The 27,851-nt window shown below is 41.1% G+C and overlaps 2 protein-coding genes across 6 annotated transcripts; one reads left to right on the top strand and one right to left on the bottom strand.

Moving 5' to 3' along the window:
* Positions 1-124: 124 nt before the first annotated feature.
* LOC115765085 (sn1-specific diacylglycerol lipase alpha) lies at positions 125-27,724 on the bottom strand. Of its 5 annotated transcripts, none has more exons than XM_030708460.1 (14): positions 27,299-27,724; positions 26,167-26,379; positions 11,064-11,158; positions 10,880-10,986; positions 10,703-10,807; positions 10,531-10,632; positions 10,250-10,427; positions 9,748-10,167; positions 8,403-9,069; positions 7,285-7,389; positions 7,100-7,227; positions 5,954-5,977; positions 5,003-5,135; positions 265-2,127 (listed from the first exon to the last, which is right to left on the bottom strand). In XM_030708460.1, the coding sequence occupies exons 3-14, from the start codon at positions 11,156-11,158 to the stop codon at positions 265-267; spliced, it is 3,927 nt and encodes a 1,308-aa protein (XP_030564320.1). In that variant the 5' UTR covers positions 26,167-26,379; positions 27,299-27,724. The 5 variants fall into 5 exon arrangements, with proteins under 5 accessions (XP_030564323.1, XP_030564320.1, XP_030564322.1 ...); XM_030708462.1 differs by having other exon boundaries at positions 27,648-27,724; XM_030708461.1 differs by lacking the exon at positions 27,299-27,724 and adding an exon at positions 27,003-27,133.
* LOC115765087 (aldose 1-epimerase) lies at positions 15,685-17,098 on the top strand. Its single transcript, XM_030708467.1, has one exon. It carries the CDS (start codon positions 15,874-15,876, stop codon positions 17,038-17,040), a length of 1,167 nt encoding a protein of 388 aa, XP_030564327.1. The 5' UTR covers positions 15,685-15,873; the 3' UTR covers positions 17,041-17,098.
* Positions 27,725-27,851: the final 127 nt, after the last annotated feature.

The following is a 27,851-nucleotide window of genomic DNA, read 5'->3' as shown; positions in this document are numbered from 1 at the left end:
CTCAGTTGGTCAGCTAGCTGCACAAAAAATATATGTACTATTTTGCATTTGTTCAATGTTAACCGCTAAATGTATTTTTTCTTTTTGACGTTAATTGTTTTTAGCTTTTGTTTCTATTCTTGTTGTTGCTATTAGATTTTTGTTTATTTTGTTATTATTATTATTTTTTTTCGGTGCATAACGCAAAAACTAGAATAAATGTTTGGTTGCGGTTGCGGTTGCTTAGGTACTGCATTCAACTACGCTTATTTATGTATGTACTTATTAAACATTACTTTCGTTATTTATAGCAGCTTTCTTTGCTGCCGCGGCGACGCGAGTGCGGGAGTATTTGCTAATGGACGTGGGGGAGGCGACGGCAGCAGCTGCATCCACATCGGCACCGGCAATCCGTATATTATTGCCAACGGGATACACGCAGCAGCCCCGCCGCTGCTTGCGTGTCGACGGCGAGCCGTGGCCGCTTCTATCACCGATTTGTACTAAAATGGGAAGATCTTCGCTGCGCGCGAATACGAACTCCTCGGAGGATAGGCGTTTGCGCACACGCCCACCGACCACATCTGGCCGCTTGCTGTCGCCGTTGCTCATGGGCGAGGGCGATGCCGGCGCCACAATGGCCGGCGTTTCCGGCTGGCCACCGCCGCCGTACACGGGAAAATGTGACTCAAGGACACCGGGACGTATGAGTATCTCGTTGTGCGCATGCCCGCCATTGACCTTCAACTGGAGCTGTCGGTTCGGCGTCGCTAACTGTTCCAGCGATGATTGCGAGTTGGCGCTGTAGAAGCTGCTGTTGGTATCTGTCGAGCCGACAGCGGCAGTCGCCGTCGCCATCGCCGTCGCCGTCGCCTCCACTGAGGCGCACTGCTGATGATCGTGCTCGGAGCGCGTGCAGCAATCGCGTCCATCGCGCCGGCACGGACAGTGTGGGCACTGGCGCAGGCAGTGCTCCTCGGCCAGGATGTTGCTGTCGCTGAACGTCAGCTTCTTGGCCGGCGGCGAGCGTGTCTCATCCAGTTGATCGGCTGACTTGGAGCTGACACCGCACGCCACAGTCGCCGGCAGCTGCAGTCGGTGCAGGCTGTGCGCCGACTCGAAGCTGTCATCGCTGGAGTTGGAGTCCAGGCCCTGGCTGTGCTTGTACTGCAGCTGGTGGCCGGCAGCTGGCTCGGGAAAGATGCGCGGAAATGTGATAAACACGCGTCCTAGACGCTTATACTGGTCCAGATTGCGGGTGTCCTCGGCGCAGCCAGACAGGTTCTCGCTGAACTTGGGCGCACGTCGCATCACCTTCGGCGTGTGCAACTGCGACTCGAATATGTCCTCCAGCGGCACCTTGGGCACCGCGCCTGGGCCCGCACCCGCCCCGACGCCCAGGTGCTGCAGATATCGCTCAATGCTGTTGGCCAGGCTGACGGGCACGCTGCTCCGGGACGATACGCTCGAGATCTCCGACAGTGTCTCCGGGCTGGCCAGCGGCGCCAGACCGTACCAGTCGTCGTGCAGCAGGTCCACACCCTGACCCGCCACCGAGGCGCGACGCAACGCTTGCGTCAAGGGCAGCGATCGCGGCTTCTTCTCAGAATGCTGACGTGCCAGCGGCAGAGGCGACGGCGGTGGCGTCGTTGCTGCCATGTCGAATGCGACCGCACGCAGGCGTGGCGCCTCGCCAGGTTCGGCATTCATCAGGACCGTCGTCGTCTCGCTGAGCATGGAGCAGGGGCTCCTGCGCATTGTCACCGTTGTGATGCTGTCGTCCAGGACGCTTGATATGTCGTACGGAGTTGTTGTGGAGCTTAGTTGGCTGCGGCCAAAGATGCTGCCAGCTATGGATGAGGCCTTGCTGCCGCCCGGCTGCACCGCTGCCCGCAGCTCCAGCTGGTGCTGCAGATTGGTGAAGGACGTCTCCAGGCAGAGCTTATGCTGTGCCGTTGGTGTCAGCATGATGCAGTTGCTCAAGTTTGTATAGGAACTGTCCGCCGCGCGCTTGCAATGTTGCATCTGTTCGGCATTCGTTGGCGCCAGCGCCAGCTCCAGCTGCTCCTGCTCCTGCTCCAAGGATGTGGTGGAGAATGCGTTCGAGGTCTGGCGCTGGGGCTTTCGTGGCCCACTCGTCGTTACAACCTGCCAGCGAATGGTAACGAGAGCAATGACAACGAGAAGGCAAATGTTACAAATCGTTCATTCATTTCAAGGCGTGTTTATTAATTTGTATGTATGTATGTATGTATATGCAGGTAGAGTACTACATATCTACATACACTATCACAGTTACATACACAGACGATAATTAACAGCTACATATGTATGTATGTTTGTATGTACAATAGGAAATGTTGTTGTGAAGCAAATGAGCGAGAGCGACAGCGAGAACGAGTGCGTGAGTGAGCGAGTGAGCGAGCGAGCAAGCGGGAGACTATGTCAAAGCTGAAGGCGGAGTTGCATTTAAACATTGTCTGTAGAGAGGGAGGGGAAGCTTTGGGTGACTGAAACCGTTTGGAAATTCTTTTGGTGCTATCTTGGATTGTTTACATGAATAAAGAATGCATTATAGGTATGTATGTCCGTTTAACGGTAAAGAATATCAGAATTTGTGTAAATGGATGGGAAAGGGGTTGGTGACTCTGGTGGCAATATGCATAACACATTTTCGAAGTTGTACATACAAGTATCGAGTACAATTACATTTAGACAGTTTTGGAGAGGCAATGAAACAAAAATTGTACAAAACTATAGGTTAGGTTGAGCGTAGGAGAAAGATATGTATATATATACATATAAAAATATAAATATATGTATATATATAAATATGTTTATAAAGAGACAGAAAGAGAATTAGAGATAGAGACTTGTATTGAATTTTAATTGTTTTTTTTTTTTTTTTTTTTTTGTTTTTGTTAACGAGAGCAAAATGGAAAGTTGTTTAAGTACATAGTCTTTTAAGTAGTAGGCAGCTGTACCTGGTATCGGTATTTTGTGTTGTCGAAGTTGTTGTTGTATTGGTTGTTGTTGTTGTTATTGTCGTGTTATCTTTACATTTACGAGTAGTACATGCCTTTACGGTACGATCTCTACATGACACGACCTGTACACATCATCATTCGTCATTTGAATATTTGAATCGAATGTCGGTTGGCATTTATCGTTAATCGTTAATCGTTATCGGATTGACCCGCATTATAGCACACGCACATACATATGGCATATGTGGCATAGTTGACGCAAAACAACAAACAAACAAGTAAACAAATAATATAATTAAATTCATTGTTAACAGCTTCAGCATTTCAGTATGTACTATGTCAAGACAGGATTTTTCAGCTAGAGCTCAAAAAGCCTCACACTCAGGTCCGCCTGGCAAACGGTCTTTGGCCAACTTTCCTACCCTACATAATACTCTGGCACACTCCCAGGCAATTCAAGTTCAAAGTAACTTTTTGGCCGGGTTGGTATTATTGCATAACTAGCAAAAGAAAATCGACTAATTAACTGTCGCATATTTGGCACACATTAGCGCTACGTAAGCTTTACAACAAACAAACATGCCCATGCAGCATTTTGAGTTCTATAACTGTATGCATGTATATGTATCTATGTATATGTATCTATGTATATGTATGTGTGTATGCGTGTTTGTATATGTGAGAAGTTGAGGAGCCACAAGATTGGAGTGTTACATATGTATGTATATTGGTTGTTGTATCGTGTTGTGCGTGTGTTCCAAATAAAACTTACCAAATAAAAGTCGCAAAAGTAAACCAACGAATAAGTACTTATAACTAAAATAAATGTAACAAATTTTCTGTTGCTGTTGACAGAGATCAAAACGGTATGAACAAAAGCTGGGCGCAACGAGTAAGCCTCAAAACTGACAACTCGCTGTTTTTGGATACACTTTCAGCGATTCGCTTCGTATAACAAATGTTTATTTTGTTGACTATACGAATAATATGAATTCGCTACATCAATACAATAATGCACATAACGTTTCACATCAAGATTTAGCAGTTAAAAGCCGAATATGTTTCTAACGAGTTGTTCGTACCCAGCTACTCGTTACTCGTTGCAATTGGAGTAAACCGTTTTAGCCGCTCGTTACCCGACACAATCATAATTTCAATGAAAAATGCGATTAAAAAAACTTTGTGTATACATATTTTTGTATGTGTATATAAATATATATTGAAAAAGAAACATAAAAAAAAATGAGGCAATAAACAGAAATGCAAATACAGTTTGTAACTTAATATACGGGTAGACAAGTAAATAATTACGAGTACTTAAGCAATAAATAAATAGGCAATTAAATAAGTTGTTGTGTGACTAACTAATGGCTAGATCGGCGTGAGAATATGCATATATAAAAATATATTTATATATGTATGTACATGTCTGTGTAGTTAAGTTATATTGGTCTTGGGCATGTCTTGGACGAATGCTATTTGGCAACAATATTGAATACATTAAATTAATTTAAAACATTGTCAAAATCATAAGCGCTTACTAAATCAAAGAGTTCAAAATTCGCTTCAGCATTGGTGGACACAAACAGCGAGTGTTTCAAGCATGTGGCGACGAGAGGTTTTTGTTTTTGTTTTTTTTTTTGCGATAGTGGGGCGTGGGCGTGGTCATGTTTTTTGTGGACTGTGTTGTGGTCAAGTTTATACTAACGCTCGGCGCCTTAACATTAGACTTATTAATATTGTATTGTATATGGGTAATGCCGTAGGCTAACTAAATCATTGTGCTCTATATTAAAATGCTAAAACTAGGGTTCTAGAACAAGACGACGAGAAATTGTACGAGCATCATCATCAATACATCCACCATTATTATCAATCATCATCATTATCAACGTGTCTATAGTTACTATTATTATTATTATTATTATTAATATTATTATTGATATTATTGATAATATTCTTATTAGATTGTTCGCTCAACTGGCTGTGGAACAACTATTCACCGATGTACGTTCGTCATCAACATCCGAAATTACCTTCTTGAGCGCGGCGAGAACCTTATCGGGCATATGATCCTGCAGCATGACAGGTGATATGAGCACCTCATCGAAATCGGTTGAATCGGCCCATATCGCCTGATAGACCGGCTCACGATTCTTAAGCACATTTCTGTAATACAAGTAAGGGCAATTTTTCGCTAAACAAATCAGTACAAATGTCGGTTAATGCTTAATTAGGTGTTCAATTTGTTACGCATACAACTAATGCATATAAATATTTGAAAAGGAAAGACTAGAAACGAATAATACGTATAAATCGGTTATAGCGGAACTCGAGGTATAAAAAGTAGTCTATGCACTGATTGAAATTATAATGCAAACTACAATTCAACAATTGACTAGGGCTAATTCGAAACAGAGACCAAAAGAGAAACAGAGAGACAGACAGAGAGAGAGAGAGAGAGAAAACAGAGAGGGGGCAGAGATAGGGAGAGAAAGAAATAGGAGGAGTTTTGGGTATTTCTTAAGGCTCAACATGCAGCTGCAATTATTTTTATAAAAAAAACACAAATCGTTTTAATGAAAAAAAATGTCTACTCGCTGGTAAAGTAACGAGAGCGTGTTCGTTGGGTGTAGGGAGGGGGTTTGGGATTGGTATAGAATGAGGGATAGAGGGGCGAAGGGGCCTCAACGAATAACATGCGTCGCCGCCTCATGCAATTGGCAAAAAATAAGAGCTTGAGAAATCATGTTCATACTATCTAAAGCTAATATACAAAAAAGAGTGTGAGCGAGATAGAGAGAAAGAGAGAGAGAAAGAGAGAGAGCGAGAGAGAGATTGAGAGCAAGTGTGAGAGAAAGAGAGGAAGAGACAAGACAAGAGCGCGTTGGTTTCGTTGATTTCGCTTCGTTTTTCTTTTCTTTTCTTTTCTTTTCTTTAGTTTCTTTTCTTGAAAATATTGTTTTTCATCTGTGCAGCGGGCCTACCTCCAACCACTGTCGTATTTTTGCCTGAAAATAATTTTAAATAATTATATTGACATACGAGTATTTGAATTGATTTGCGTATGTTGGGAACTGGGTGACAAAACAAAACGAAACACGAATCGCACCGCTTGACGCGGTTGGCGCACAGTGGGCAAACATAAGACAAACACATGACCAAAAACCAACCAAAAATAATCAAATAATTCAAAAATTTTTATATATTATATGGCAGCCATATCGATTCTGATTAAACTGGTTTTCTGCTACACTCGCAAGGGAATTTATATTCCTTTTAGCGGAATTCAATTTGATATGCAATTTCCAATAGAATCGCATTTAAATAGGCTCAAATAGTTTCTACGCACTTTTACTATACATCGTTTTATTATACTATAAAGAATCAGAACTAAAAGATATTTTCTCTATTCGGTATCAAGAAATTCTTTTTCACTGTCTCTAGAATCAAGATAAGATAAGATCAAGAAGTTCTTTCCCATTGATTGGGCATTGTCTAGAGTTTCCAATTACTTCAACATTTTTTTCTTGTAAGGCTAATTGGTATCAAGAAGTTCTTTTTCTTCTAAAGCCAAAAGGTATATTCTCTTTTTACTGTCATTACACTCTCTAAAGTTTCCAAATACTTTTTTTTGCATTTAAAGCTAAAAGGAATATTCTCTATTTGGTATCAAGAAGTTCTTTCTCATTGATCATCATTTTATGCTTCTAAAGCTTTGCTCTGATTTATAAATTTGCATATTTGACTGAAAAAAAAACGTTTCGGTTCCACTGTGCGAAGCATGCGTCTTCGCCTATTGACTCAGAAACCGGACAAATCTGACGTCATTTCAATCATGACTCAGACTGCAATCTATCGAGCTTACAGTTAGCTGATAATTCACACCTACACACATATATATACATATATACACACAAACAGACAGGCACACACACACACACACATACGCACACAGTTGTCAATTAGTGGACGATAGTGAAGCGGATCTCGCGTCAGATGTGAAAACATAATAAAACCAAAGTCTAATTCGGATTCGGATTCGGATTCAAAAATTCAAATTGGAAATTGGAAATTGCAATTAGAGATTTTGAGATAAAAAATTCCCGTTAAGAATAGAGAAGTTTACTCACTCATCTGGCTTGGGATGATGCCGCACAATGTGTATGATGCGGCCGGGCGGATATAAGGGCTGGTGCAGTGTTAAAGCTATGGAGCTGTCCGTGGGATGGGCGCTGGTCGAACGTGCCGTGCCGCGCTCCTGGAGATTGCACAGGGAATGAGTTGAGCAAGTTAATCATAATCGGATCGGACTCACCTCCTGGTACTGATTGATGTGCGTGTCCTGGCCGGACATGTTCACCACAGAGGTCGGCTCGGGACCGCAGCCACAGCAGATGACCGAGCATGAAATGGTCTTCCACTGTTTGAACAAAATAATAAAATAGCAGGATTAAACAAGTAAGAGGTTCTAGTCGGGAGCTCCCGACTAGGGGATACCCTGAACCCTCTTCTTCCAACACCAAATGCATATATGTATATATTCTATTTTCGAAGCTATATGTCAAGTTTGGTGACTCTAGCTCTTATTATTTACCAAAATTGCCCAAAAAATATGATATCGATATCGATTTTTATCGATTGCTTGGAAACGGAGTAAGTTATCGATTATCGGAAACAAACTTGATCTGCGCGAACTAGGAGCACCTACATCTAAAATTTCAAGTCTCTAGCTCTTATAGCTTCTGAGATCCTTGCGTTCATACATACGGACGGACAGACAGACGGACATGGCTAGATCGACTCGGCTATTGATGCTGATCAAGAATGTATATACTTTATGGGGTCGGAGATGCTTCCTTCTGCCAGTTACATACATTTGGCTTTCGCACAAATACAATATACCCTTATACCCATTTTTAATGGGTTCAGGGTATAATAACCCTATAGATATGGCAGCTTTATTTCCGGTCGATTATTCCCATATATTATATAGTATTCCGGTACGATAGGGTTCGGCATATATGTGCGGAGAATAGTAAAGCTTGAAATTGCTGAAGTTAATTCATTGCAATTGCTTGAAAACCAAGAGGGTGATCCATATGAAAACTCATTTTTGACCCATTCTTCAGATAGAGTTATGTAATATAGTGTCCCAATATTGACAAGTCTTAGCTCATATGTAGATAGCATGATAAAACTTGTGAGCACCAAGTTCGATGAAGATATGTTGAAAATGGGGAAAGTGTGAACTTAATTTTCGTCCGATCGTTCCTATGCTAGCTATATAATTCGACTGACTTTGACATTGTGTTGCCTGCAACTGAAACTGCCTTTAATTTAAAGCCAAGTCACATATGGCCATATCGAGAACAGATATCTAGCCTATCGGAACAGATATATATAGCTTCTATTGGGGCTTGGGTCGAGTCCTACCTTGGGATCCACGCTGCGCTGTATGGCATTGATGAGATCGGCACGCAGCGCCTCCATCTGATTGAGGCCGATGCGCGGCACCACATCCTTGCCAAGCACCACGGACGTTATAAAGGACTTGGAGTACTCGACAGCGGGCATGCTGAGCAGTCCGCCGGGCGGCGAATAGCTGAAGCACTGCAGCGTCGGATGCTCCGGCTTGAGCAGTATGGCCAATATGGCCGCCGTGCCGGCGCCGAGGGAGTGACCCACCAGCACCAGGTCGAAGGTGTGGGTCAAGCGGTCCGCGTTGCGCTGCAGGGCGCGCTCAATGAGATTCTCCTGCTGCAGCTTGTTGCGTATGTAGATGGCCGCCTGGACCATGCCCTTGTGGCCAAGCCAATCGTCGCGCGGCGGCTGCAGCGGCAGCACCTCGCCCTCCGCATTCAGGTCGGTCAGTATGTCCTTCATGCTCAGCGTGCCGCGTATGCTGATCACGATCTTCTTCTGCGTATAGTCGACGGCCACAAAGAAGGGCGTCTCGCCCACATCCACATGGTATGTGGCATACACAATATCGATGTCGCCCAGCTGCAGTGTCTTCTTCAGAGCCGCATAATTGCAGTAGCAGCAATTGTCCTGGATCACCTGACTGTCGTCTCCGCTGCCGCAACAGCAGCCGAAACATCTGTGAATGATACAAGCAAACGCCACATGAATGTCGCCCTGTCTTCAGGTCTTGTATTTATTCAATGTACTCTCAGTTCCTTTAAAGAATACCCAAAATGAGAAAATGAGAATCGCATAGAAAGGCGAAAGTATGGAGTAGGGGAAAAGCAAGTGACATTGTGCCACTTAGCGAGCGAAAGAGACTGATTGTGAGTGAGGGAGGCAGACAGAGAGAGAGAGAGACAGGCGAAGGTGAGAGTTACGCAAAAAGAAAAGGAAAAAGAGAGAGAGAGAAAAGGTTGGATATTGTGATAAGAGGAGAGTGAAAGAAAGTCGTTCGTCGGCAAAGAGAATAAAAATGCGACCGTAAGAGATTTACCGAGGCAAAAAGAGTAAGAAAGAAAAGTGAGAGCATAGATAAGTATTATAAAAAAAAAAACTACGCTTTGATATTTCCAGATACAATTTAAGGCTTTTAAAATCGCATAGAAAGGCAAAAAGTGTTGTACTTTTTCAAAGTTTTCGATAAAGTGCAAATATACTCTATAGCCTCAGAGATGTCTTTAACTGTTTTATTGAAAACAACTCATGCTGTTGTCAAACTGATAAACATTATTGTTCGACTGGTGCTCGAACGAAATAAACGATGGAAACAATTGGCGTTTCCCTATGGCAATTGGATTTAATGAATACTCACTTGAGCTCGGGCACCAGATGCCACATTTTGCTTCGATTGATGATGACGTACATGGGCCAGCCGTAGGCGCCCTGGGCAAAGTACATATAGTGTATGACGGTCTGAAAGAAGTCATAGTTTTTGGCATCGTTGAGTGCTAGGAACTGTGTGTGCTCCGTGATTGGCACACCGCTGAGGAACTCATATGTCCCATTTTTGCGCTGTCTGACAATGGCCTCACGCTCGAGGCGCTGGAATTTGCGCAACAGGACCAAACCGGCGACCACATCCGATGGCACCACATCCAATTCGCGGAAAAAATCGCTCAACAGTCTCGCAATATCCGTAAACGAATTGCGATTTCGCTCCGACGAGCCCATGCAGCAGAACAGCAGACGGCATCGATGATCCCAGCTGTCCTGATAGGCGCGCATCACCTTGCTAAAGGAACACGGATTATATGTATATATATGTTGATAAAAAAAAGTAGTATACGAGTAGTATAGATCATATATCGACTTACCGTTGCCGCCAGTTGCGATTCATGCTGTTGCTGCGCTTGTAGTTGAAGCGCGATTCAGTCTCACGCATGGAGCGCTGGTACTTCTTCATCTTGACCCAGGAGCGGCCGGCTGCATCGAACGTGCACCAGATGGTTATCAGCGTGATGAACACCAGCGTCCAGTTGCATATGATGATGGCTGCCAAAGCATTGGGGCAATACATCAGACTTTCATTCAATCAACAATGTTTTTCGTTGCTTGACGCGTTAAAATTCGCAACCGGTTTTGGACTTAAACTCACCAATAAAGATCTTTTTGGCCTCATCGATGGGCGCTTCCATGTAGTAATTGGACAGCCAAATCGAGCCCAATATCAGCCATGAAATATCAAATAATATCACCACTAAGCGCAACAGATTGGCACTGATTAATATCGATTCTAGATGCGGGAATAGTTGATGTCCGGTACTTACAGCTCTTGAGATATATCCAGATATTGATCGATGTACGCGCCTCAGAGTCCAAAATGCTGCCGCGCATCGAGATCACACAAATGCCTATTTCTACGCATATTGAAACTGCAAAGTGGGTAAGTTCCACAGATTAGCTAACTGATTCGGTATGCCAGTCTTTGGCAGTGTCATACTCACAAAATAGTATTAACAAGTAGCTTATTAGATGATAGAACAATAGTTTAACACTTAAAACACTTGTGTTATATTCAAATAAAACTAACGAGACGGCCACAAGTACAAAACTGAAAGATAAAAATCGCAAATTTGACTAATTAGCACCACACAGCAGAGCAGCCGTATTCGAACTATTCCGGATTACCTTATAAAGTGTATCGCCAAGAGAAATGCACCTGGTACTACCAGATCATCCGAGCCAACAGACCAGCGGCGTCTGAAGACCACAAGTCCAGGCATCTGCAAGGCAAGAGTTTAGTTTATTCATGAACTCGTTCAAAATAAAGCTCTTTAAAAAAAAAAGAAAAATAATCAATTTGACCTTGACCCAATTCGCTTAATGGAAAAAACAGCAAATCAACTTTCACTTTGAGAAGTTAAATTGACATTCAAATTTTTGTAAATCACAGAGGCGGAAACAAATTATAACATTTTTCATAATAGGTAGCCGCAATTTCAGAGCGCATCATTTTAATGTGGTAATCAACATTCGGATGGACAATTCTCGGAACGAAACATTAATCAGAATATTTCTTTCATTAGTCCAATTGGTTAACGGTAATTGCAATGTTCAGGCAGTCGGATAGATATTTGATCGAAACCGTTCAACTGAAGTAATTGCATTAATTTCTACCTCTAATTGCATAACGATGTGATTCATGACATGTGTACCAAGGCCTTTAGTTGGTCAACAAATCATTTCGACTCTCTGCCGGCCAGATTGTAGTCCCAGTAAGGTTTAATCCTTAAATCTCTACCATTCGCATGTGGCTGTCGTGTCTGACGCCTGCCCCTGTCTGTCACAGTCCCAGTTCAACGCTGGAAAGCCCTGTATATGCAGCTATGCAGCTTTGCATTCGTTGACAGGAACACCTCGACCCAGACCCGACTCGCAACAGCCGTTTGGACAGCTTAAGGTTGCAGCTGTCGCATACAGCAAAACAAGTTGGAGTGCTGGCAATGAAATACCCTGCACAGTATGAGTATGAGTATGAGTATGAGTATGAGTATGAGTATGAGTATGAGTATGAGTATGAGTATGAGTATGAGTATGAGTATGAGTATGAGTATGAGTATGAGTATGAGTATGAGTATGAGTATGAGTATGAGTATGAGTATGCGTATGAGTATGAGTATGAGTATGAGTATGAGTATGAGTATGAGTATGAGTATGAGTATGAGTATGAGTATGAGTATGAGTATGAGTATGAGTATGAGTATGAGTATGAGTATGAGTATGAGTATGAGTATGAGTATGAGTATGAGTATGAGTATGAGTATGAGTATGAGTATGAGTATGAGTATGAGTATGAGTATGAGTATGAGTATGAGTATGAGTATGAGTATGAGTATGAGTATGAGTATGAGTATGAGTATGAGTATGAGTATGAGTATGAGTATGAGTATGAGTATGAGTATGAGTATGAGTATGAGTATGAGTAGGAGTATAAGTATGAGGTTGAGAATGAGTATGAGTATGAGTATGAGTATGAGGTTGAGCATGAGTATGAGTATGAGTATGACAAGTAGTCAAAGTGGGAGGAAACACATTACTTGAGGCTATAAAAATCGCAGAGGAAGGCTTTATTCGCTAAATTACTGATAAGTGACTCATTTGCGCCGTATTCTCAATGTTTCTTGATTCATGCTTTTGCACAACTCCATTATACGCCCTCTATGCACATTATACGGCTACAGGGTATACAAAAAAATGCAAAACACACTTGTAAACATAATCGTCCAAAGCGGCTTGTGGAATGCAGGGAAATTGTGCAACAATGCATAAGAAGTCACTTGCATTCTAACAGTCCAAGCATAGGCGATGATATCGTTTAGGTTGATAACATAACCATCTTCGTAAACGTACATCCAACCTACGTACACGGAGAAGGCATACTTTAAATAGTTAGCATTAGGTACACGTAAGACTATGCTGAAAATGCAGTTGTTAAATGAACGAAATAGTTGACATGTACATTTATCATATACATTTGTGAAGTGAACAGAATACACACTTTGTATTGTATTGTATAAATAAAAGTGTAGTCATGTGTGATAAGTACTGCAAGCATGACTAAATCACTAAAATATTAATAGATCGAAAAGCGGACCTTGAACGCTGATTGTTTTTAATATGTCAAAACACATGTAATATGTGTAAAATACTAGACTAGAAACTAACAAAAAAATACAAAAAATAACAAAATAACTATTCGTATCAGATGGCCTATAATAAATTCATGACTTTACATGCATAGCTATATGTATATATACCATATATAGTATAAGTCCGACGGCGTACGAATTTTAAATGTGTTATTAAATAATAATTTGCGCGTACGTTTCTAAACATTTCAAATGATGAATGGTGAATCCGGGTTCAAGTCCCAGGTGAGTTTATTGATTTAGTGCTGTCTTAGCCAAGCGGCTGCAGTTGCCATGCATATCCTAGACTGTTAATAATACCTAGTTGTATTTGCAGATGCAGGCAAAAATCTGAGCCGGACCTTCAAGTGCTTCCGAAATTATTTCAGAGTAATTCCAAATCCGACAAACATGTGAGTTTTAGCATGCTTTTAAGTTACTGTACCTTATAGCCAGGTCTTATGTTCTATCCAGTTGCTTGTCAACTAACATGAACTTTGCCAGGAGGATAAGAAAACTGTTGGTTGGCACATTGATATATACCTTTCATATACATGTATTTTATATAATTTACTGACTTTTTTATACTGAAACTACAGAAATTCAACTATAGCGAATTGGCATGACAATGTTTTGATATATAAAGAGGCTGGTAAGTTTGACATGAGCTTTAACTTATATATATACTTCGCTCTATTTCCTTTGCTTTCACTTAGGCTAGAACATGTTGTGGATATGTCTAGCTACACTTTAATATTATAGATTTATACTTGATTTATGCACATTTGGCAATCGAAAGTTTTATTCATATCATATCGGTCGATACTTTTATGAGCGGCAATCGCTGGCGACGATTTATATGGCTATCACTGGAATTATTAATAATCGCCTTGATAACATTTCCAATTAAAATGAAGCCGGGTAATTTGGCCAACTTATAGCCCGCTTATCTAAACTAAAGCGAACTTTTACCTTTCCAATAAACTGGCAACTAGATTTTAGTCGAACTGGAGCAGCTGGTGCCCGTTGTCTGTTGTCTGGCGTCTGGCATTGCCCCCGATAAATGGGGCTTCTGCCAACGGCCCTGTCTGGCCCCTTGTCTGCTGTCGGATTGTAGGATCCACTGAGCCATGACCACAGCCATTAGCGGCACAGACCAGCCCAGCCCAGACCAGCCCAATAGGCCTGGAAAGCGTTCGCAATTTGGATTTAAGCGCCGCAATTTATGGCAATTACACAGACCGGATATATATATAAATATATATATATATATATATGTGTGTGTGTGTGTGTATTTGCACATACCCTTGTAGGGCACATAATGAATTATTCAGTGAGAAGCACACTGCGAATGCATATTAATAATTCCAGTCACGGTCAATGATTAAATAGAGCAATTTCATGGCCCTAACATCATAACAATTGCATAGCGTATATCACATTGATCAATGTTCGACTACATTAGCTTGTGTCCATGCAGTGACCGATTAGTTGATTAGATAAGTTTCTCTGCAATGCAATTCGACTGCTTAACTTATCTGCAACGCACAAGCTCGACCCTATTTTCATTGCACGGAAGCCCACGAACGGGCCTGTGCCTATCATCAACCCAATGAGCCATCATCAACAAATAACTAGATGAGTTGCACAAAAGAACGGCTATTGAATACCCTTCTATATATACTAGACCGATTTGATAGGGGCTTGCAAATATGTTGGGCGCAAAGTGAAGCTGTGATTTGGCAAGGACTTCTTTAAAAACCAGAAAAGTTTTCCATACAAAACTGATTTTTCCTATATATATGTATTGTATATAATCATTTTCCACCGATTCTTCCTATAGTGCTGTATATATAGTATTCCAATATTGATTAGACTTGGCATTATTAAACGCGCAAATGCCAAAATACAAAAGTTGTTCACAGAAGAACTTCAATTTTGACCGATCGCTCCTGCGTCATCTACATATATAATATATTGGCCGATGTTGAGAAGATTTTGCTTAATTATAAAGAGCATGATAAGACCCCAAAATGTTCAGTTTGTTCAAGATATCTTAAGCAACAATAAAGTTGTTCTTAAATGAATTAAATTTTTAGCCAATCGCTCCTAGGCCAGCTATATGATATAGTGCTTCGATCCAATCGAATCTGCTAAGTGAACTGATTACAACAAAAAAAGACGTTGAGATCCTAGAAGTAGGACAAGCAGATGTATATAACTTAGTATATAGATCCGGCTGATCAATATTATATATACTTCATGAGCTCTGAGACGTGTCCTTTTATAAATGATAATACCCTGAGAGATTGAGAGATTTGTCAACATACATATTTAAAGAAGAGTTCGGTTTAAATTCACCAGCGCTAGGTCAAGTTCACTCCGTTATAATGATACCTGGAATGGATGGAGGTCCATTAGCATACTCGGATTGGCTGGAAAGTGTGGGGTGCGGCAGGTGCAGAGAGCTTCAACCTGTCAGACAGAGTTTACTTGTTGTTCCAATTTCAACAGACTTCGCAGTAGCTATGATTTCTGAGAATTTAAAACAGACGATACGAACTTTTTGCGTCGATTTTCTGGAGAAAAAATAAAAAAAAAAACACCCTGTTTCAGGCATGACTGAAGGTAAATCCTATTTCCAGCTAAGCTAGACTGAATTCTAAATTCTGGGCATCAGACCCACCAGCCAGAAACATTACACAATGTCAACGGAACAGACAAATTAATTTCAAACAAATAAAAGCCGAAAAAAAACTGAAATAAAATTGAGGATAAATTTTGGTGTAAAATTATCGAAATTTGGCAATATGGTAAAAGTGTCGGAGGATATCTTTGGCATCGCCATCAATCCGTTTACGAACAAGGCTCAGGTGGTGCGACGCTACACGATTAGCAATGCGAATCATCTGTCCGTGCAGATCATCCAGTTGGGCGCGACCATACAGAGCATCAAGTGCCCGGATGCCTACCACAACGTGGAGGACGTGGTGCTCGGCTTCGACGATGTGGCCGGCTACGAGTCGAACCGGCAGCGACGCTTTGGCTGTATGCTGGGACGAGTGGCGGACCGCGTGGCGAACGGGGAGTTCATAATGGACAGGCGCAAGGTGCGTGTCACGCGCAATTTGAATAATCAACATCAGATCGATGGCGGCTTCATTGGATTCGATCGCATCATTTGGGATCTGCACATGATGCGTCCGGACGGGATTACGCTCAGCCATGAGTCCGCCCAGGGCCACGAGGGCTATCCGGGCAAGCTGACTGTGCTGCTGCACTTCACCATGGACAACGACAATCGCTTCTATATGCGGATCGAGGCGCGCACAGATCAGACCACGCCCGTGAATATAAGCAATCATTGCTATTTCAATTTGGCCGGCCAGAAGGCGGGCCGTAAGGGCATACTGGAGCACCGCTTGGTCATAGCCGCGGATCACACCATTGAGACAACTGAGGACACCATGCCAACGGGCCGATTTTCGAGGGTCAACAATACCGTCTACGATATGCGTGTGCCGGCCTTTATTGGAGATCGTCTGCGCCAATTCGAGAACAAATCGGTGCCCGGCTTCGATGTGTGCTACGCCATCGACAAGGACTTCGATGCGAACATATTGCATTTTGTTGGACGATTTCTGCATCCCGAATCTGGTCGCTACATGGAGATACACAGCAATCAGCCGGGCATGCGCTTCGCCACGGCCAACGATTTTCCGGATGATACGCGCGACGAGGAGCCGATAATGGGCAAAGAATGCGCTCGATATTATCAGCATTCGGGATTTAGTATACAGCTGGAAAAGTTTCCCGACACCATGAACAATCTGGACTTTCCCACCGCATTTATAATGCCCAGTGAGCTGTACTTTCACGAGACCATCTACACGTTTGGTGTCCAGGAGTCCTGGAAGTGCTGCGCCCTGCCCGAGGAGCTCGAGCAGCTTGGCGCGGACATTGTTCGATACACCTAATGTGATTTGTATTTATTAGTATTTGCATTCAAATTCAGCGTAAACCAAATTAACCAATTGCCGTTTATTCATTCACATTTTGCAAGCCGGTTCGAATTCGAACTCTTGGCAAACAGAACTTTCACAAAAACTCAACTGAGGCCCCCAAACCCGAATGGGATTGTTAAGAATTTTTCCTAAGCAAGGTTTTTACAAAATTTCAACATTTTAAACATTGTTTTCTTCCATTTCCTATCAGAAACCGAACAGAATTTTTCTCAATTTCTCAAATTTAGCTCGCATCTTGTCTCGAAAATTTAAAAAAACCAACCTCCGGGCTTTTGGAAAATGAAAGAGTTCGATTTATAAGTCCAGCCAAGGCAAGTCTTCATTCAATAATGAATTTCGACAACGTGTTTTGAGACTACTTTTATATGGGAGGGCTTAAGTCTATTGATTCGAACTTGGGATCAGGGTATTGGTTCGAGCCGTGAAACAAGGCAGACATTTATTCCAGATGGATTTATTCTACAAAGCTTTACACTCTGCATATCCAAAGCTAATAAAGTAAATATTAATAAACATAATATTTGCCTTGGCATATTTGTTTAAACAAAGTATTAGATTGATATAATAAAGATAATTGGCTTTTTAAGATATCTTAAATTATATCAGTTGTTGCGAGCTTGCGAGAAAAACTCAAACATCAGACTAATATATCATATAACTGGTATTAATAGGAAAGCAGTTGAAATTTGAGTTTTTGTGTATAAATACTTCCAAGTTCCAAGCTCTATTGAAGTGTATTGCACATCTGCATGTCTGCAGGGATATTTAATTTATGTTTGCATTAAACCAATTTACTTATCGCCCTTTCAGTCTCTTATCTCCCTGTCAAAGTTAACAATAAATTGAAAATATCAAATTCAAGTTTTTGGTAATTCGGTCTATTTAAATTTATCAGACATCTTTACCGCCTGATACTTAACATGAAGAAGGAACTAGGATAGTTAACTTAACATGAAGATGGAACTAAGATATTTAACTTAACACGAAGATGGAACCAGGATATTAAACTTAACATGAAAAAGGAACTAGGATATTTGACTTAACATGAAGATGGAACTAAGATATCTAATCCAACATGAAGATGGAACTAAGATATCAAACTTAACATGAAGATGGAACCAGGATATTTAACTTAATACGAAGATGGAACTAAGATATTTAACTTAACAAAAAAAATGGAACTGTGATAGTTAACTTAACATGAGGATAGAACTAGGATATTTAACATGAGAAAGGAACCAGGATATCAAACTTAACATGAGGATGGAACTAGGTACTTAACGTAACATGAAGATATAACTAACATCTTAAAAATATGTTATCTTAAATCGGCTGTTGTTTTAATCAACTTCCTGTCAAAATCAAAAATAACTTCAAACCATCAAATTCTCACCGCATACTTAACATGAGGATAACACTTGCTACAGTGCTGCCATTATGTAAGCTCCCAGCTGGCAGACGCAATTAACCGTTATAGCATCAATAATTCAATTCATCTGGCAGCTCACGTGGCGTTGCCAACATTTTACAATGTTGCGAAACGCGAAGGGGCAATATTTTCTTTTCACATAATTGGCTTGTTGTGCAATCAACCATTTTCTATTTTTATAAATATCATAAGCATAGCCGATTCACATCGAGTGCAGGCTGCTCAATGGGTCTCAAATGAGAACAAAAGTGTTTTTTTTTTTTTAAGTTTTTGTTACAGTCGAGAACGTAAGATAAGTGGGGTGTTTTTTATACCCTGAACCTATTAAAAATGGGTATAAGGGTATATTGTATTTGTGCAAAATCCAAATGTATGTAACAGGCAGAAGGAAGCATCTCCGACCCCATAAAGTATATATATTCTTGATCAGCATCAATAGCCGAGTCGATCTAGCCATGTCCGTCTGTCTGTCCGTCCGACCGTCCGTCCGTCCGTCCATCCGTATAGATGAACGTAAGGATATCAGAACCTATAAGATCTAGAGACTTGAAATTTTAGATGTAGATGCTCCTAGTTCCCGCGCAGTTCAAGTTTGTCGATAACTTGCTCCGTTTCCAAGCAATCGATAAAAATCGATATCGATATACTGTTTTTTGGGCAATTTTGGTAAATAATAAGAGCTAGAGTCGCCAAACTTGACATATAGCTTCTATATATATATATATATATATACGCATTTGATGTTGGAAGAAGAGGGTTCAGGGTATCCCCTAGTCGGGAGCTCCCGACTAGAACCTCTTGTTATATAATTATATTGTTCGAATGTCGCATAAGCAGCGCAGGTTATGTTTCTGGTTTCTATATTTATTTCTGTACAATAATTAAATCCTTTATAAAGACATCATCATTATGCATTATGCTCGCAAATGGCAGTTGGATAACGAAACAATTTTAATGGGAGGGGGTCGCCGTTTTTTTGTGTTTTTTGTTTTTGTAGGGTTTTCATTAAATATAGCTCTTCTACTTGAACGTCTTCTGCTCCTTCGCCTCTGCATCGCTGGCCTTTAGGGTTAATTGCACAGCTTTGGGGCTGCTCGCACAATGTCCAATGTTTTGGGGTCCTTCAACGCGTCTGATGGGGTTCTTATGCTACATAGTTTCAGCATTTGCATTTGGATGACGTGCTCCCGACCAATTAAGAAACCTAAATGCTAGCGAAATGCCAACGCTTCCATATGCCTCTCGAGTTTATCGCACGCCCGGATCGCATGGGATGTGGCTTCCATCTAGTTATATGTATACTTATATGGAAATATGCGGCGATTGTGCGCTTCAGGGAAGGTAAACAAAGTGCAGGCCAACGAGCTGTAAATGTGTGTGGGCCGCCCCGCGAACCTTTTCGACTAAAATGCTATAATTTGCGTTCCTTTTACCTTCTTTGTTGGCTTCAAAAACGAATAATAACTGTATTATCGTGTATTGGAATAGGGCGGTTATGCCTAGCAGTTGGATAATTTGGCGAAACACACATCATTTACAAGAGACAGAGGGAGAGGGAGAGGGGGGGGGGGGGGGCGAAGAGAAGTTAGAGCCTAATTTAGCTATATATCTATCGCAAATGTACCTTCCGGATGATAAGATTTCCCGTATCGCAGCTTAAACTGTTTTTGCAGCTCACAGTCGTATTTTCCAAAGGAAGCTAAAACAAGTTGCGAATTATAATTCTTATCAATATAACTTTCAGACTTTATAGATACAAGGTTACGTTGTCGCTTAAAGGCAACTGCAAAGCTGCACAAATAATTCAATAATTGCATTATGGCAAACTTTTCATGATAATCGAGCCTTTACCCCGACCTTGCCTGTTCTTGAATAGAAAAAGATGTTTGAGCTTGTGAGAGCTTTGCGATTAGAGTGTGTTTCAGACGGATTGACAGCTGCGAAGGCAACAAATCGACGTTTTGTTGACTTAATCAAGTCAAACAAAAGTGGACGTTACAAGGCTAAGTTTTGTCTTAATGTAATGTAGATAAACACACACACACACACGCACGCACACACATATTATTTATAATTTTCAGCGTGTGTGCGTGGTGGAAAGTGGCGTCATAAAATGGATGGCATCACCACATCAGAGCAGCGCGTCGACCGGAAACCAGCTTAAAGGCCACGCAGAGAAAGAAAGATACAGCTACAGATACAGATACAAATACAGATACAGATACAGATACACATACACTGGCTGTAGATAGTGACAATGAGACTGAGACTGAGACTGTGCGAAAAGTTATGACAGCAACAAAAAAAAACAACAACAACAACAACAACTACTACAACAAAATAAGGGAAAAGTTTACGGTCATGCCTTGGTGACAAGTCGTTGTTGGCTTTTTTCATGATGACGGCAATGATACCATCAAATAAAGTATTGCATATGCCAAGGCTAAATGCGTTTTTGCAGCAGCAGAGGCAGAGGAACTGAAATTCAACAGTTGGATGTATAATAAAACAATCGATTGCTTTTATCGAATATGCGAAAAGCAACTGGATATTTTATTATACCCTGAACCCATTAAAAATGGGTATAAGGGTATATTGTATTTGTGCAAAATCCAAATGTATGTAACAGGCAGAAGGAAGCATCTCCGACCCCATAAAGTATATATTTTCTTGAACAGCACCAATAGCCGAGTCGATCTAGCCATGCCCGTCTGTCTGTTCGTCCGTCCGTCCGTCCGTCCGTATGTATGAACGCAAGGATCTCAGAACCTATAAGAGCTAGAGACTTGAAATTAGAATGATGTAGATGCTCCTAGTTCCCGCGCAGATCGAGTTTGTTTCCGATAATCGATAACTTACTCCGTTTCCAAGCAATCGATAAAAATCGATATCGATGTCCTGTTTTTTGGGCAATTTTGGTAAATAATAAGAGCTAGAGTCACCAAACTTGACATATAGCTTCTAAAATAGAATATATATATGCATTTGATGTTGGAAGAAGAGGGTTCAGGGTATCCCCTAGTCAGGAGCTCCCGACTAGAACCTCTCACTTGTTATACATATGTATGTACATGCTACGGTTTTTCGATCTGCTCTGCATTTCAGACACATTCGAAATTATAGCGCAAACTAGTTATGGAACTATCAAATGTATCTTCCGTCCAGCATCCAGGGACTATTTAGGACCAAAGACTCCGCGCATCTTATCTTTAATTAAAATGAGGCTAACGCCGGATATTGCAGAGAACTTTGCTACAAGAAAGTTTCTCAACTTTTGCAAGGGAAATTGACAACAAGGGAGCTATTATGGAAATGTCTGCTTGACTTAAAGTACAGAACTTTTGCCCAACTCTCTCTCTCTCTCTCTCTCTCTCTCTCTATTCAGGTTTGCGGAATGGAAATTTGAAATATTCCTTCGAAACTATATCAAAATCTGCACTCTACTTTTTATTGGTGTCTCTGAATTTCCATCTATTCTTGAACAGATTATGCCACAGGTAAACAGAGACAACTAATCGAGCTGAGCTCGAGCTGAATGTTATATGTAATGAAATGCTAAATACCTTTCGTTTCATTCATGCCCATTTCCTTTCGCTTTCAATATGCTGCTCGATAGTTTCTGGGTGCGATTTGATTTGTTTTTTGGGTCAACGAATGTTGCTCATTTGACATTTTTCACAGATTTCAAAATGGAATACCAAATATATGGGTATATATATATATGTGTGTGTATATGCATGTGTGTGTACTTGTTGGTTGTGTGTGTGTGTGTGCATTTATAACTGTGCGAACGTTTATCCTTATGCTATGGCTATTCCCGGCCGCAGGCTAAGAAATAATGTGTCTCGGGTGTGTGTGTGTGTGTGTGTAAGGCTTTGGCTAACAATTTTAATTTCTTGACTGCTTTTATCGCATTTTGGTATTTGTTGTATTTAATGGAATGTGGCAAAAGCAGACGAAGCAGCAAAACCAAACAGGAATCATGCAAAGAATGCGATTTTTATGTGTGTGCGTGTCCGTGTGAGTGTGCGTGTGTGTGTGTGGGGATATATTTCTCAAGTGAAATCCCACAAAACAATAACAACACTAAGACGCTTCCGTGTCCTTGTTTCTATGTGTGTGCGCGCGTGTGTGTGTGTGTGTGTGTGTGTGAGTGTCAAAGGAAAATGGCACGAAGTAAGACAAAACAAAGCCCAACAAAGCATAAAAGAGGCACGCACCGAAACTTGAATACCCTGACAGAAATCAAAATTGACATTTGCGACTCACTAAAAGCCTTAAATCTAAACTTTTTTTTAAAAAATCTACTTTGTTTAATTAAAATGTAAAAAATGTAAGTATAATTATTTGCAGAGACCGCCAAAAATGTTCACTTACTTAGAATATGATTTAAGCTGATTATGATTATGATTATGATTAACGTATAATTTGTTTAATATCATTTATAATGATTACGGTCCCCATGGGAATAAGTGAATAGGGGCATTCAAGTATGCGAGCTAAAGAATATAATAAATAAATTGCATAAATGTTAAACTAACAATTATTTATTTTTCAACCTTTTTTTTTTTAAACGCAATCAACACGCAAATAGACTTAAGAGTGCACTTCGAATTACAATAAGCTTGAAAATATCCGGTCAAATCAGAGAGTGAAAAATAACTGTAAATCCCACGCAGGGATGGATCAGAGCTCGATCTCGAGTATCGACAATGAGTACTTTTGGGCATAGATTGGTTAGCGAAATGACTTTGTTTATGCTTTCAAGAATAAATATGATAGTCAAATAGACTGGGGGGATAGGAAATATAAATTCCTGTCTTATTCTCACTATGCGTACGCAAACAAAAACAAAAGAAATGCAAAGCTTCTAAAGACAAAGCTGAAGACTTATGCCTTGATTGTTTGCGGCTTGTGGACATAGTATTACCCTTTAACAGAGAGATAAAAGCGGGTATGCACACACACATCCATCATATTGTCGTTGATATTTTTTCCGGCTTATTTAATTCGCATGAGTATTTTATTTCGGGCTCATTTCTGGGATTGATACCCTCTAGCAATCAAACTGGGTATATAAATTAACAGCTTCACCAATTTAACTATATAAGCATTTCAGTTACAGGGTATCTGTTAGTTGACTACTCGAAACTAGATAACTTTTACTGGATTCATTCTTGTTGCTGTCGGACAGGCGAAGATACATAAATACATGGAAAAGTATGTGTGCATTTGTACATTTGTGTATTTATGTGTGTATATGTATGTATGTATGCCTGTGTATGCTTGCGTACTTGTAGAAAGATAGCAACAGAGACGCCAGCGACGACGTGTTGAGTGGCGCAATTCTTAATTTTCTTTGCAGAGGCTGCGTGCTCCGAATTTCAAGTGTTGCACAATTTCTAATTGTTTGGCCAAGCAACTTGCAAAAAAAAGAAGAAGCAGATGCAAAGGTGGGAAATAACACAACACTGGACGACAAGAAACGCATAGCGCAACAAAAAAGAAGTAGAGACCAAGTAAGGGGATTAGTGAGCGGAGCGAGAGTAAGGGATACCCGCCAATTGGTGGTGAGTTTTCAAAGCTGAACAGCACCGTTCATTCAGAAAGTTCATTCGTAAGTAAACGCACCTTTTTGCAGTGCTGGCACATCCGCATGCTTTTCAGCTAGAAAGCGCGTAGAATGCAAGACCCAAAAAAATTAAACAGCAACAAACAAGTATGAGTCGTTCAGACAAGAGTGCGCACTAGATGATACCCTACATGCCGCTCAAAGGTTTTATGAATATTGCACATACATATATCAATTTTGTTTATACTTTGTTGTTTCTTGTGGAGGTTTCTTATGCTTATTCTAACGGTATCAACACGGCTGGCGTTCTGCTGCTCACAAATACATTTGCATTCTTAATGGTTGCGTTGCAGTCGCCTTCTGCCTGTTAGAACCCACCTACCCTTTACGTACATAGTCAATTATTACAGGGTATGAAAAGTGATAACAACAACATCAATGCCTGCACAAACAAAATCCGCTACACTCGCCGCACGGTCGCCGCAGGGGCGTGAGAAGTGACGACGTTGTCGTTGTCGTTGTCGGCGCTTGGCAGCTTTGACATTTGCATGAAAATACATGTATACTGTGTCTTTGCGTGTATGTGTGCACTATGCGTAACAGTGTGGCAGAGAGTTAGCCAATAGATGTAAGGCAAAAGCCTGACAGCGGCGAGGAGTAGAACGAAACCGAGCATCAGCATCCCCGCCGGTAAAAAATCCTTCGAAGTTTTAGCGAAAAGCATCGTCAATGCCACACAGTTGGGGTTGTCAGACTGTCGGCGCGTGTGTATGCGCATGTATGTGTGACTCTCTCTATGTGTGTGTGTGTGTGTGTGTGTGTGTTTGTATTTGTATAGAAACATCGTCAGCGCATTGTCGTCCCCAAAAATAACTAACCCCCAATCGAGTAGGCAGACCTCCCCCCTCTCACCTCTTACCCCGCACACTGAACAGGCCACCGTTAGCCGTACTCCGTTTCCATACGACTGAAGCGACCCTCGTTTACTGAAAGCTCGCAGCATAGCCGCCCAGTCAATTGGCAGCTGCCGCGTCAGCCATTTATCTATTTTTAGCACATTTTCGCGTATGTTATACGGTTAATATTTATATGTATTTCTCTGCTATCTTCGTTTTAATTACCACCTATTCTTGTTAATTTCTGTGTGTCCCTAGATCAACGTTAATTCCTTTAACAATTCACACCATCAGCCCTTATTTATTTATTGCAACTACTATATAAAACATATATCACACGACTTTAACAGGAGCGATCGTCTTTGAAATATGCTTTACTTCTTATATGCATCCAAATATGCACATGTACGCCAGCTAGAGTATTTCATCCCTAGTTTTATTTTTCCATAAAGGTAAATTCCCTCAAATATGTGTGTCTCTTTGGCATGCAGACATACATATATGCATATGTACATGCATGCATGCATTAGCATACATGTCGACATATGTAACAGTACGAATTCAATACGTTTGCAATCTAGAGTTTAATGGTGGACGTGATTTGAATATGTAAATGATTTGCCATGCATGTGGCTGGCCTAATGCGCGCTGCTGCTGCGCTGTTGCTGTCGTTTAACTTTGGACCATATTTCGAATTGCATCTCGAATGTTTTAAATACAGCGTCTGCAATTTTGGCAAAACTACAAAATAAACAGTAAATATATATACGGCAGTATGTATGTACATACATATACATACGTCTGTACATATGTGTGTATGTTTATGTAAGGGGAAACAAGGCATCATATGAATGTGAACATTTATATTTGAACTTTTATGCGCATTCATAAATAAAAGTACAGTAAAAGCTCTATTGGACGACTGCCTACGGTATCCTGCTAAGAAAATGTTCTCTTAAAATATGTACATATATGTACATATATCTCGCATAACTTTCAAAACAATGAAATATTAAAATTCAAAGCTGCGTTAAAAATTCAAGTGTAAGAAATTACAATTAAAATTTGCCCGGCTCAAGGAGAGTTCGCCCAAAGAGGCTGTCCGTTAACATAGCTTTCACTGTGCATACCTAATGCACTAACATACTTATTATAGAATTCAATATAACAGTTATTCATACCGCAATTTTTTGCCAGCGACCCGCTGGCTGCCGCCGCCGTTAGCGCAACGAAACAGCGTGTCGTTGTTGTGGTTATTCTTCTTCTACTTGGAGATTGACAAGAAGAAATTGACGTTGCCGTTGGTTGATTTTCGTATCTTGTTTTCTTTTTGTTTTCACTAACTGTTAGTTTATCTGTTCAGCTACTTTTACTGTGCTCTTTGTAGCACTTGACTGCACAAGAACCAAAAAAAAAAAAAAATAAATAAATAAATAAATAAAAAGAAAAGTAAATGTAAGCCAGCGCCAGCGAGTTGTTACATACACACATGCACACATACACACTCATACAAAAAGACAAGATAGCAAAGAGCGAAGAGCTGGTAAGATTTCACTTTTGCGCCGCCGCCGCCGCTGCTGCTGCCGTCGCTGCTGCTGCTACGGCTTGGACCTGCACGCATAAAATGAACTTTCACGCCGACCGCAAAGCTGGGAGCAAATTGACGGCCTTGTCCTGCTACTTGCCGGTGCTGTCGTCGGCGTCGGCGTCAGCGTCGACGTCAGCGTCGTTGACCGGCAAAGCAGCATCTCTCCAGTTGCATTCTCTTACGTTCTGTGCGCGCTGCTCTGCTCTGCTGCGGCTGCTGTTGTTGTTGATGTTTTTTGGTCGATCGATAAATTTCAACCGCGCTCTACTAACATCGAAATAAAAACAACAACAACCACAACAACAACATCTGACACTTGCACTTTTATTTTCGCTGCTTCTCTTCTTCGCTAACTAAACGCTTTCTCTCTTACTCTTGCACGCATAATACATACATATAACGGTAAAACGCTACATATGCATTAATTACCATTCATTTAGCTACTTCTGCACTTTTGGACGGCGACAGAGGATGGCGTGGGGGGGGCGGGGCAGGTTGCACACTGTCACCATTTCAATTAGTCTGCATTAATTGCATGCTGACCAGATGCTTGTTACGCTATTTTCAATTTAATTTGATTATTTTTGTATCTACATATGTATCTACATATAAAAACAACGGACAGAAGTAGATGCCGCCACCACCAAATGCCACCACCACCACCACCAACAACAACAACAGCAGCAGCAGCAGCAACACCACCACCACAGCTAGCAACAATATACCGTTAGTTCATCAAGCATCAGCAGAATTTTTCTGTAAACAATTTTGATTGCCCTCTGCTGTTGCTGCTGACTTTGTTGTCTTTTATTTTAATTCCATTGCTTTTGGTTTCGTTTGCCGCAGCGGCCCAATTTGCACTTGTTTTTATTCTTGCGTTTCTTGTTCTTGTTGATTTTATGGATTTGCACACACGTTTGTTTATAAGCGACTCTTCTTCTTCTTGTTGTAGCTGTTGTTGTTGTTCTTGCTGCTGTCCAAATGCGGTGCTTTCTTAAAGCTCGGCATGTTGTTATTTCTGTTAGCTAGCTGATTTTGTATGTAAATAAATATGCTGCCTTCTGTTGCTCTCACAATTCAAGCATTTGGTAACTATATTTTTGTATAGCACTCAAAAAAAAATTAAATCAAATCTCGCACGCGTTCGCAGTGCCCGTTGTCAGTGGTAGAACTGTAAGCATAAATACCGCCGCACCTCAGCGTCCGCGCGCGACGCCAGCTTTTTGCAACTGAAACTGAGTTCGAATTTGCGAAGAAGCGTTTTCCAATTAGATACAC

The sequence above is a fragment of the Drosophila novamexicana genome, unplaced genomic scaffold (genome assembly GCF_003285875.2).
Source record: "Drosophila novamexicana strain 15010-1031.04,08,12 unplaced genomic scaffold, DnovRS2.1 tig00000932-arrow-arrow-pilon, whole genome shotgun sequence".
NCBI lineage: Eukaryota > Metazoa > Arthropoda > Insecta > Diptera > Drosophilidae > Drosophila > Drosophila novamexicana.
This window is presented reverse-complemented; position numbering and strand designations above follow the sequence as displayed.

Coding starts and splice junctions, on each gene's coding strand:
- LOC115765085 (XM_030708460.1), bottom strand. CDS start 11,158: ATGCCTGGACTTGTGGTCTTCAGACGCCGCTGGTCTGTTGGCTCGGAT. Junction 9,070..9,747: donor CATCTGGTGCCCGAGCTCAA/GTGAGTATTCAT, acceptor TATCATTCACAG/ATGTTTCGGCTGCTGTTGCG. Junction 5,978..7,099: donor CATCATCCCAAGCCAGATGA/GTGAGTAAACTT, acceptor AATTATTTTCAG/GCAAAAATACGACAGTGGTT.
- LOC115765087 (XM_030708467.1), top strand. CDS start 15,874: ATGGTAAAAGTGTCGGAGGATATCTTTGGCATCGCCATCAATCCGTTT.